Here is a 12,277-nt window from a genome sequence, read left to right on the forward strand (position 1 = left end):
TAGGCACCAACTGTACTGCGCTTCTACAGGAGAAAGGTAGGTGATATTCAACAGGCCCTCGCCTTATGCATCTAGTTGATACGATATTGTTGTTTGGCGGGAAGACCTTTGCTGTTGGAGTTTGTGATAATAGGCGCGGGAATAAAGGGAGAGAGTTAGAACTGTACACGTATATAGTTAGTTCAAGAACTATAAAAGCTATAATCTCAGCATTGTAATTCATGCTGGATTCTTGATGTCAATGAATTGGTTTTCTTTCTCTGTTTCTCTTCTCTGGCTTCTCCCATTTCTCTCTGATTCTTTCTTTTATCTCTCTGGTTTCCTTCTCTTTCTTTCAGAATCATATCAATTGTTATCAGAGCTAATGGTTCTTGGCCATGGATTCTGCTGCTAATTCTTCATCTCGTATCCCTCTTTTCTTGATCTAGGGTTTTCCCATTTCTCTCTTCTTGGGTTTCTCTGATATTGGGTTTCCTGTTACTTTTCTTTTCTGTGTTACATTCTCATTTACCCTATTCTTCCTTTCTTGATCATAAAAAACAATGGATTATTCAATCACAAGAAATTTATCAGAATTGAATGAATGAAGGAATAAAGGTCTCTATTCATGGTGTGAGGAGACCTATTCATTGAGTCACAATTGTGATAAAACACCCTTATTTGTGACTATCATTAACGATATTGTGGATGGAGCTGTGGATTCTGGGGATCGACATGAGATTTCTGGTGGTGTTATCGATGAACAAGAAGAAGATGATAATGAAGGTAAAATGGAGTTGCTGGAGCTGCCACAAATCCAAGAAAGTATTCATGCTTTCGGTGAGGATGTTCAACAAGAGTGCCCATCAATCTTGCAACCTCTTGAATGTTCCAAATGGGGTGAAGAATCTGAGCCAAAAAATAACAACCTAAAGAAGCCAAATTCCACGCAAGATTGTCTTGATTCTTTTGATAAGTTTTACTCGAAGTTATGCCTATTGGCTCCAGCTACAAAGGATTTTGGTGATTTTCCCGAAAAGGTGAATGAATTAGGTACACACTATGAGAAGAGAAGTTTGCCTATATGGGTAAAAAGGCACTTGGGTTATTGAAACAGTCACCGTTTGTAGGTGATATTGAAATGAACAACAAATTGATGGAAATGTATAGGAATTGTGGGAGTATGAGAGATGAATGCCAGATGTTTGATCGAATGTGGAAGAGGAACATGGGTTCTTGGCAATTGTCGATAAGCTAGTATGTAGCGAATTGGCAAGGCAATAATTGATTGTTGTTGTTTGTGGAGATTAAAAAAATTGGGGGTACATTCTGATAAGGACACTTTTGTGGTAGTTATGGCTGCATTTTCTAGTGCAAGAGCTATTGAGGAAGTTTTCTTACACTTCAAAGCAATGAGGAGTATGGTCCTATCAATAGTCAAGGGGGCAGTGCACATCTATCAGGAAGAACTTAGATGATAAACGCTGACTATTTACTAAATTTTCACAATGACCAAAGCAATGACCCCATTGCTCATCGTCAACCAAGTGTTCCTCCTCCAAGACAACAGCAGAAGATAGCCTTACAACAAGGATTTGTTTGTTCAGGCTAATTATAAGTTTGTTGTGTTAGATACAGGGAATTATGCTCTTGAATTGATAGATCCTGATAAAATGCTTAGGTGGCATGATATAATCTGGGTGAGTCCATCCCAGGAAAATAAACTGGAGCCGGATACCTTGTTGACTTGCAATGATAAGGTATCTGATTCCTTATCAAGGTTTACATTTACATCAGATTTGGAACTGTTAGTACAAAAAGCAATAGCAGATTTGGATGGCTAGTTGGCTAAAGCAGATTCAGGACTTATTAATGACTTGGAGAAGCTTCCATATGTTTGTGCTGCAATGGAACAATTAGAACAGAGGAACAAGTATTGGAATGGGCATCCAATGTGTGACAATGGTAGAAATGATATAACAATTGGAAACAATATCAAGAGCTTTTGTTAACCAGAAATGTGAAACTTTTTGAAGAGATAAAATGTAAAAGAAGGTATTGGAATCTCAAGGAGAACGAAGTACGAAATAGGGCAAACACAGAGGAAGAAAATATGTTTCCTATCAACGAAGAAGTTAAGTATGGAAATACGCCAACAAGCCATATCTACATTCTTTAGAGTTCCTTGAGGACTGGGAATTTTTGGAGAGGAAGGTATTGATACGATACTGTTATTTGGCGAGAAGACCACTTTTGTTGGAGTTTGTTATAATAGGCGCGGGAATAAAGAGAGAGTTAGAACTATACACGTTTATAGTTAGTTAGTTCAAGAATTATAAAAGCTATATCTTAGCATTGTAATTCATGTTGGATTCTTGATGTCAATGAATTGGTTTTCTTTCTCTATTTCTCTTCTCTGGCTTCTCTCACCTTTCTCTGATTCTTTCTTTTATCTCTCTGGTTTCCTTCTCTTTTCTTTTTGAATCTATCACTAGGAGTGCGCCTTGTTCGAAGCGCAAGGCTTTAGAAGGTTGCACCTTTTTTTTTTTCCACATTAGGTGAGCACTTCCATTGATAAGGAGCACTACTACTCAACTCGAAATTTGTCAATCTACCAAAATCCGACATTGATGCACTAGGAAGTTTTGAAATTAATATCGCTGATAATAAGTAGTCTCCAAAATCTAATCAAATCACTATACCCAGGATCACGAACCTCCCATATTTTCATTTTCAACACTACTACTCTCTTATTTTCTTTTTCAAAAAAAAAAAAAAAAAAGAGAAAAATGATGCATATGCACCTATTTCAAGATCTATGCCAAAAAAAATAGGAAAAAAATCTACTAATTTGAAAACTAAATGATACTTCTTTAGTTCTTAAAGATGAGAAAGATAATGAAGATATTGATTTTGAAGATGAGTATCAACAGGATGAATGGGTAAAAAAAGATGAAGTTGATTATGATACTACTTTTGATGAAGATTGAAGAGTAGTTATTTTATAATTGCTTGACTTTAGTTTGAACATTAAATGACTATTCAAGTTTTAACATATTAGTACTTGAATGCTTATTAGTTATTATTATTTTAAGTTTTATGGTATTTAAAGTTTGATGGAATATTCATAGTTATTTGACTTTTTTTTTTGCCTCACCTCACTTAGGCACGCACCTTGGCCTTTCTCCTAGGCTTTAGAATCCTTTAGTGCCTTAGTGTGAATCAAATTTAGTGCCTTAGTGCCTTGAACTTTTAATAACTATGGGTATGATTTTGTTTACGAAATTAAACCTCATGAATCAAATTGTTTCGTTTTCAAACATGGATACTGACGTGCGGTTTTTGCTAAATCTCAATTGTCATCCTGTAATTTATTGAAAGATTAAATCAGAGTCTGTGCTTGTGTCGCTTCTTCCTCCGCTTTGTCATGACTTTTAATCTTCTTCTCTTTGGCATGGCTTTGTCTTCCTCTTCGTATCTGTTTTTCCTTCTTTTCCTTATTCTTTCTCCTTCTTCTTTTGGCATTAGTTCTTCTGCTATGTTTTTCTACCTTTGGGCTTCTTGCTGCCATGGAAGGGGACATGCAAAATAAAACTGAAATCAAGAACAAAAACCTCTATTTCAATGAAGCGGGATGCATACCACAATGTTTTGGAACGTTGACATACTACATTTTGGGACGTGTGTCCTAGATCATGGTACGTATGGAGGGGGCAGTGAATTTGATAACTGTGTAGACTAATTAGGGTTCTTATAAAGATCAAAACATAAGAAACTAAATTTAAGGGCATTCTAGCAAATAGGTAAAATTACTAAATGCCCTTGTTACTAAACTTTAAACACTAACGTGCCAAAACCTGTTAATCTAATTTCCATAAGGAGTTCACTTGTTGTCTGCATCAACAAGAAGATTTGCGTTGTAATTAGGTAATCTATATCTTTAACAAGTCATTGAAGCGAAATAGAGCAGTCAGTGCAAAACTATTATGAGCTTACTATGCAATCATATTCATGTGAGCAAATTTTGTTTTATTCTTTCATTTTCTTTCTTTTGTCTTTGCAAACTATTAATATTCTCATTTCCTCTTTTCACTATCAGGATTTTTCCCCACCTTTTTTTTTAATCTTTTATTGCGGGATATGCTGCTAAATCAATTTGGATTATATGCATTCAGTGATGGATGAATATTTTTATTTAAATTACATTCAGTTTGGATTAGGCATTTGAAGTAATGTTTTACTGACTAAGTTCATATTCATACTGTAGAAACTACCTTTCATCTGTTTTAATACAAGAGCTTTTCCTTACTTGGGATCATGATGATCTATCTCAGCGATCAAAGGTCAGTTTTTACTGATAAATTTCAGTGTCCTCTGTTTCAAGTTTCAAATAATAGTACAGCATACTTTATTAATTCTTGTTTTATCTTGCTCTTCGGTGTCTGCAGGCAGCAAGAATGTTAGTAGTTATCTTATGCAAGCATGAGTTTGATGCTCGTTACCAAAAGCCTGAAGATAAATTATATATTGCACAGCTATATTTTCCTCTTATTGGCCAGGTTTTAAACTTTATAAAAATCTATTGTTAATCTTCTTGATGGAACGCCTACTGTAGTGAGATTTACTTGTGAATTCTGTAAAATTTCCAAGTCAAATCTAATGGGTATCAGTCAAGTACAACTGGCTGAGAATTTCAGGTGCTCAGTGTCATCCACTAGTACCATCATGCATTATTGTTTTCATCTTGTGGGAAGGAAGTTATTTAGTGAAGCATCTGTGAATAGTATAGCATTGAAGTTAATTGTTTGTCTGCTTGCACATGTATCATTTGCTTGATTTTATGTTCTTATTTCCTTGAGGATCTATACTCCATTTATATGGCACTTGAATGATTGGGTTTAACCTACCTCTGTCTACTCTGGATGACTCTACAATTCAGTAGCTCAAGCTGACCTTTTTCCAACCTTCCTGCCACTATTTACTGAGGATAGATTCTCCATGTGTATACAAAAATATGAAACTGATTGTGTGATTTGTGTATCAATTCAAAATATCTGGAGCAATTCATCAAGGGCCATGAGTTCATTGCATAGAGACAATTATCCTTGAAGACTAGGTTGCATCTTAAAGAACTTGTATCTGTTTGAAAATTCAATGGAAGACGAGGCGATGGAACCATGCTTGCTGGATAATGATAACAAATAAAATTGTGGTTTATGATGAGAATTGCTTCCATTCACAACCATGTATCAAAGCCAGGATATGCACTTCATTCCCCTATAAAAAAGAAAATCTAAATTGTTGCTACGCCCAACCTGCTACTTAATTAAATTATAATTATTTGGCAAGTGAGTTTACTATTATGTATTTGTTGCATAAACAAAAATTTTAAAATATTTAGTCAAAAATTATGCCGCATGTAAGAATAGTGGACTTGGAGAGAAAGAGACTTGACGACTGGAACATAAATGATATTCAGGTAGATTTAGGAGAGAGATGAAGTTTAGAACTTAAGATGGCATTCTCTCTGTGGGGAGGTGGATTGCATGATAAAAATAAAATACAGAAAAGTGATTATGCCTTGTCATTGGGTTGCATTCATAGATAGTGTGTCAGTTCTGTTCCGGATTGGCTATGAAAAAGATATCAGAAGAGAATGGGAAATTTGCTGGCTTGCATTTCTTTTGAGATGGGCAATGGTGCCTCAATTTTTTTCGGCACGATCCTTGATATAGTCATTTCCTCATAGATGCAAATTCTCAATGCTTCTTGCTATACATTGTTCATTTTGCTTTACCTAGTTTTTCACAATTATCCAATATACTTGCTTGTGTATTGAAGTAGTGGTTGCACACGTGATCTGATGGTTATATTCAATTGGCTTGTAACTCAAGCTCTTACCAGCTCAATCTTCAATGTTGTTTTGGTAACTATACAAAGGAATAAATGTCCAGTATTGTTTTGGTAACTTTAAAATGGAGGGGAAAACTAGAGTGAGATACACTTGCATAGCCTGCATTATTATGTCCACTTGACAGTTTATTCCAACTGTTTCATTTGCTCTTGAATTAATGATTTTGCGGTCTCTGCAGATCCTAGATGAGATGCCTGTCTTCTATAATCTGAATGCCGTTGAAAAGCGCGAAGTTTTAATTGTTATTCTGCAAATTGTGCGCAATCTGGATGAGACATCACTTGTCAAGGCATGGCAGCAAAGCATTGCACGAACTAGATTGTTCTTCAAACTTATGGAGGAATGCCTTGTTCTTTTTGAGGTGGATACATATTTGAAATTTAGTATCCCTTTTGTCCATGCATGTAAACTGTTGGTTTATTCACTCAATTGTTTACAAATGTTGTTTATAATTTTGAATGCATATTTTTGGTTTTCATAATTTTGTATTGCTGTAGCAGCACTGATGTGGGCACTTGAACCATTTTGGTGGTGTAATTGTAGAGACTGTTTTGCAGTAGAGCAACATTCACCACAAGCCAAAATATTATAGATAATGTCTAATCGATAAAATAGGGATCAACAAAATTTTGGTCAATAGCTCCAATAAGGAGGGAGGAGCTCCTGGATCATGTTAATCTAGTTTGAAGCTTGGTATAGGATTTGCGTAGTGTATAAGCTTCTCCTCCTGTCAGCATAAGCTTTTGAATTAGATACTTTAATATGGTACCAGAGCCTGCTACTGTATTCTATTGTATATCAGCATTAGTTGTTGCTGCCCCAAGTTTTTGGCCTACTTGTTTTCAGCATTACGGTTATTGGATGTTTTAGTTATTTTATTCCTTTTCCACCCATGATGCTAATTTTGCATTACATTTTACAGCACAGAAAACCTGCAGATGGCATGCTCATGGGCTCTAGTTCTCGCAGCCCAGTCACAGATGGACCTTCTTCCCCCAAGTACTCTGATAGGCTTTCTCCTGCAATAAACAACTATCTGTCTGAGGCATCACGGCAAGAAGTTAGGGTAAGGTTTGGTTTTTTTTTTTTTTTTTTTTTTTTTTTTTTTTTCTAGTTTATTATTTTTGGTTTCTGAAAATCACACTCTTTTATGCACACGTGGTATTGCTACATTGGTCAATATTGAGGTTTTTCTCATAGTGTTCCTCAGTGTTATTGTCCATCAGTGTTTCGCCATTTGGTATTCCAACCACTTGAAATCTTAGTAACTTTTGTTCTACTTTTCTGCATAAATTCTGAGTTTCTCTGATGCAGACTCAGGGAACACCTGATAATGGATATTTGTGGCAGAGAGTGAATTCCCAGTTAAGCTCCCCTAGCCAGCCATATTCCTTGAGAGAAGCTCTTGCTCAGGCACAATCTTCAAGAATTGGAGCTTCAGCCCAAGCACTTAGAGAATCTTTGCATCCTATATTGAGACAAAAGCTGGTACTTTTCCTATGGAAATTTCAAATGTTTTGTTAGTGTATACTGCAACAGCTCCTATTATTCTTAAATTGTCTTCTTTTTGTTATTCAATATATGTTCCGTCATATTTAGGAAGCTGATAACTTTCGCATCTACTTTAGGAGCTTTGGGAAGAAAACCTGAGTGCAGCTGTGAGTCTTCAGGTGCTGGAGATATCTGAAAAATTTTCCATGATGGCAGCATCCCATAGCATTGCTACTGATTATGGAAAACTTGACTGCATTACAGCCATGTTTATGAGTTTCTTTTCTCGAAATCAGCCACTGGCTTTCTGGAAAGCTCTTTTTCCTGTCTTCTACAGTGTATTTGATCATCATGGGGCAACACTAATGGCAAGGGAAAATGATCGCTTTCTAAAGCAGGTTGCTTTCCATCTTCTACGGCTTGCTGTTTTCAGAAATGAAAGCATCAGGAAAAGAGCTGTTATTGGGCTCCAGATACTAGTGAGGGTATGTTCTCTGGCTTGTCTAGTTATTGGTCGTTTGTTCTTACTTCTTGACAATTGTTTTTCTTTGATTTTTTGCAGAGCTCTTTCTATTATTTTATGCAAACAGCAAGATTGCGGGTCATGCTGACTATCACGTTGTCAGAGCTGATGTCTGATGTGCAAGTGACTCAGATGAAATCTGATGGAACACTGGAAGAGAGTGGTGAAGCAAGACGCCTTCGCAGGTCTTTGGAGGAAATGGCAGATGAATATAAGAGCACCAACTTATTAAGGGAATGTGGACTACCTGAAAATGCATTGGTGGCAAGTTTGGAAAGGTCAGCAGAAAATCGATGGTCCTGGTCGGAGGTGAAATATCTCTCTGACAATCTAATCCTGGCCCTTGATGCTAGCCTGGAACATGCACTTCTGGTAAGTTCTAACAACCTCCACATTATCTTAGACTCTGCAATTGGTTGTTAGGTATGACTCTTCAGTTGCAAAACTGCTGTATAAAGAGCAGGGATGTCAGTGGTTATGCTCCACTCAATCCATTGTTTTCTACCTCCTCACTTAAGTTCATACAGATTTAGGAATGGGTATTATTCTTTTAAGACTTTTGGGGGAAGACTTCAGATGCAAATGCTATTTGGAATGAGTTTGCCTTATTTCCCCGTTTGTTTACCATTGATCCTGATGAATAAATGATACTACTCTGATATTATGATTTGTGCTGCATTTTTTTTAACAGGCTTCTGTGATGACTATCGATAGATATGCGGCTGCAGAGAGCTACTATAAACTTGCTATGGCATTTGCACCTGTTCCTGACCTTCACATAATGTGGTTGTTGCATTTATGTGATGCTCATCAGGAAATGCAGTCCTGGGCAGAAGCTGCACAGTGTGCTGTGGCTGTTGCCGGTGTTGTAATGCAGGTAATTTACTGAACTGAATTGTTGCAACAGGAAGAATTGATTAAACTCCTCTTTATTATTTATAACGCCAGCCTGGTAATGAAGACAAACTCCTAACAACCTATTTAAGTGGTCCTTTATCATGTGCTGTCCTAAATGTATGTTGTTAAGTTGCCATCAACCCAAATGGGATTGGGATCTACTAACTGTTAGTTTCGTTCATCTCTCTAGTTTTTTTTTTTATTTTATTTTTTATTTTATTTTATTTTTTATTTTTTTTATTGTCTGCTGATTTTCAATTGGGTTATGGTGTTTGAAAGTTGCGAACAGTCTGAACTTTGTTAGTAATTGCTTTAGAAGTTGTTGGCTTATCAGATAATTTGCCTGAAATTTCAGAAGTTAAAAGAGGTAACCTTTTTTTTTTCCTAAATTGATGACTACATAATGATGGTATTTCAGGGGCTAACTCAGCCAGTGAGGAATTTTATGTTAAACCATTTGCTTTGTATTACTCTTGAAATAGTATTGGTTCTTTTTTTTTTTTTAATGTACTGTAGAACTTATTGCTATTTATCTTATTAAATATGATTTCTTAAATCATGGAATGATGGTGGCACTCTAATTTTCTTTTTTTAGCTAATATTTAATTGAATCCTTGTAGGCCCTTGTGGCTAGAAATGACGGTGTCTGGAGTAAAGATCATGTAACTGCTCTACGTAAAATTTGCCCAATGGTCAGCAGTGAGATCTCGTCCGAGGCATCTGCAGCAGAGGTGGAGGGATATGGTGCATCTAAGCTCACTGTTGACTCTGCTGTAAAATATCTACAGCTTGCAAATAAGCTTTTCTCTCAAGCTGAGCTCTTTCATTTCTGTGCAAGCATTCTGGAACTTGTAATTCCAGTTTATAAAAGCAGGAGGGCATATGGGCAGTTGGCTAAATGTCATACATTGCTCACTAATATCTATGAATCAATTCTTGAGCAGGAATCAAGCCCAATTCCATTCACTGATGCCACATACTATAGGGTGGGATTTTATGGTGAAAGATTTGGGAAGCTGGACAAGAAAGAATATGTATACCGAGAACCCCGAGATGTACGTCTAGGTGACATAATGGAGAAATTAAGTCATATATATGAATCTAGGATGGATGGGAATCACACTTTGCATATTATCCCTGATTCTAGACAAGTTAAGGCAGATGAATTGCAGCCTGGAGTCTGCTACTTGCAGATAACTGCTGTTGATCCAGTGATGGAAGATGAAGATTTAGGAAGTCGAAGGGAAAGAATTTTCTCTCTTTCCACTGGAAGCGTCCGTGCACGAGTCTTTGACCGGTTCTTGTTTGACACCCCATTTACAAAAAATGGTAAGACCCAAGGTGGCTTGGAAGACCAATGGAAGAGGCGGACTGTTCTTGAGACTGAAGGTTCTTTCCCTGCCCTTGTGAATAGGCTTTTGGTAATCAAATCTGAATCTATTGAGTTCTCCCCAGTGGAGAATGCAATTGGGATGATTGAAACTCGGACAGCTGCCTTAAGAAACGAGCTTGAGGAGCCTCGTAGTTCTGAAGGGGATCAACTCCCTCGCCTCCAGAGTTTGCAGAGAATTCTTCAGGGCAGTGTTGCAGTTCAAGTAAGTTGCAATTTTTATTTGTTCTTGATGTATCTCCATGTTCTTAATTTGGTTTCCTAATTTCATTTTTCTAGATGCTGGGTTGAAATTGATTTGTTGTGACTGTCTTTGAACTGTTCTCTTTTGTGGCCAACCATATGCTATTTCGTTCCATAGTAAATCGTATATTTTTACAGGTCAATAGCGGAGTTTTGAGTGTCTGCACAGCCTTCTTATCTGGCGAGCCTGCTACAAGGTTACGTTCGCAAGAGCTGCAACAACTCATAGCTGCACTACTAGAATTCATGGCTGTTTGTAAACGTGCCATACGTGTGCATTTTAGATTGATTGGTGAGGAAGACCAAGATTTCCACACTCAACTTGTGAATGGATTTCAGTCTCTCACAGCGGAATTATCCCATTACATCCCTGCAATTCTTTCAGAGCTCTGACATTGTTGCAGCATTATTTGTTCTAGTTTGCTTTTGAAATGTGATTGTCATTTGTCATAGTTTTCCCCTTTGGACACGTGCTGATATTTCAGGGTTTGAGATATGTAATCAATTTGTGTAGTGGACCTTGTAGTTTCGTAAATCAGATGTGCTTGTTCTTGTCATGCCTTATTTTGGGCACATTGCTTTTCTTTTTGTTCGTGTTTGTAAAATTATGTTGGTTAAACTGGGAACCAAATCTGAATCTCTCGCATCTCTCCCTCTCTCCTCCTACCCTCGTGTAGCGATGTAAACAAGTTGGGTTTTAAAGGGATTAAAATAAGTTCTTGAACTTTCACTTGAGGATCAAATAAGGTTAAAATTAAGGTTTTTTTTTTTCCAAATAATGACAAAAGTATTGATTTGTAGTTAAATTTCTTCCGCGAGGAAAAAAAATTAAAATCTCATTGTGCAAATTGGCGGGAGTTAATTTCCAAACGGCAAACAAGAAAGATGAAAATAAATCAAAAGCTCGCTAATTCCTGATTTCTTCCATCACTCTAATTCACAAATACCGCTACCGAAGCTAGTGTGTGCTTGTCCAATATTGAGACTCTGGTTATTTTGACTGGTAGGTGAAGATCTTCGATGGGGCTGTGGAGAAAGGTGTCTTCGGGTGAAGAACTTACCGCTGGCCCTCATTGTCGTTGCACAGTTCCTTTATTGTAGTCATGCTAACTGCAGGAGTGGGTTTTGTAGAACAAAGTTGAATAGCATATTGTATATCTGCTCTAATTTTTTATTTTTCAATTGAAATTGCAAGTCTATGGATTTAGGTGGTGGGTTTTATGTTTTGTTTCATTTTAAGTCTAGCCTCTATTTGGATTTATGTTGTGTCCTTGTTTTCTTAAGTTCCCTCATCTTGCATGAAGCTTGGTTTAGTGTTCTCCTTGGTTTGGGTATGTTGTAAAGCTTCTTTTATTTTGGGATATCGCAAATGCCCAACCATTCTACTGGAATAAAACAAGCAAAAGGACATAAAGTGAAACGAAATAAATTTAACAAAAAAAAAAAAATCGGATAAATTTTGAAAACAGCCCATGAACTTATCTAGTATAACATTATAGTCCCTCAACTTAAAAATGTAACATAAAATCTCTTCAACTTTTAATTTTTGCATAGTAAAATTCCTATAACCTCTAAATGTCAGTTTTTTCAGTTAGACGCTGACCTAAATAGTTCTAGCGTAGAGCTTAGTTAATATTTCTCTTTTTTCTCTTAAGTTATGTGTAAATTGAATTCTTTTTCTCACTGTAAACAGAATAATTTTTCAGGCGCAGAGAGAATAATTTTACAATTTGAATAAGAGAGGAGAGAGAAATGTTGACTAAGAACCATGTGAGAGCTGTTTACATCAATTTTTAACTAAAAAAATTAGTAATTGAAAGTCAGAGGGATTTTACTGTGC

The 12,277-nt window shown here is 36.5% G+C and overlaps 1 protein-coding gene across 4 annotated transcripts in view; it reads left to right on the plus strand.

Moving 5' to 3' along the window:
• Window positions 1-10,994, plus strand: part of LOC110652057 (guanine nucleotide exchange factor SPIKE 1) — a 51,173-nt gene extending 40,179 nt beyond the window's left edge. For 3 of the 4 annotated variants that reach the window (XM_058140675.1, XM_058140677.1, XM_058140676.1), the window contains 10 exons: window positions 4,247-4,322; window positions 4,428-4,538; window positions 6,072-6,254; window positions 6,816-6,959; window positions 7,208-7,381; window positions 7,522-7,869; window positions 7,947-8,279; window positions 8,599-8,784; window positions 9,425-10,399; window positions 10,576-10,994. In XM_058140675.1, coding sequence (XP_057996658.1) covers window positions 4,247-4,322; window positions 4,428-4,538; window positions 6,072-6,254; window positions 6,816-6,959; window positions 7,208-7,381; window positions 7,522-7,869; window positions 7,947-8,279; window positions 8,599-8,784; window positions 9,425-10,399; window positions 10,576-10,830 — 2,785 coding nt within the window. In that variant the 3' untranslated portion in view covers window positions 10,831-10,994. The remainder of the gene's footprint in view (window positions 1-4,246; window positions 4,323-4,427; window positions 4,539-6,071; window positions 6,255-6,815; window positions 6,960-7,207; window positions 7,382-7,521; window positions 7,870-7,946; window positions 8,280-8,598; window positions 8,785-9,424; window positions 10,400-10,575) is intronic. The other variant, XM_058140678.1, reaches the window with a different exon arrangement.
• The last annotated feature ends 1,283 nt before the right edge of the window (window positions 10,995-12,277 follow it).

This window comes from Hevea brasiliensis, chromosome 18 (assembly GCF_030052815.1).
Source record: "Hevea brasiliensis isolate MT/VB/25A 57/8 chromosome 18, ASM3005281v1, whole genome shotgun sequence".
NCBI lineage: Eukaryota > Viridiplantae > Streptophyta > Magnoliopsida > Malpighiales > Euphorbiaceae > Hevea > Hevea brasiliensis.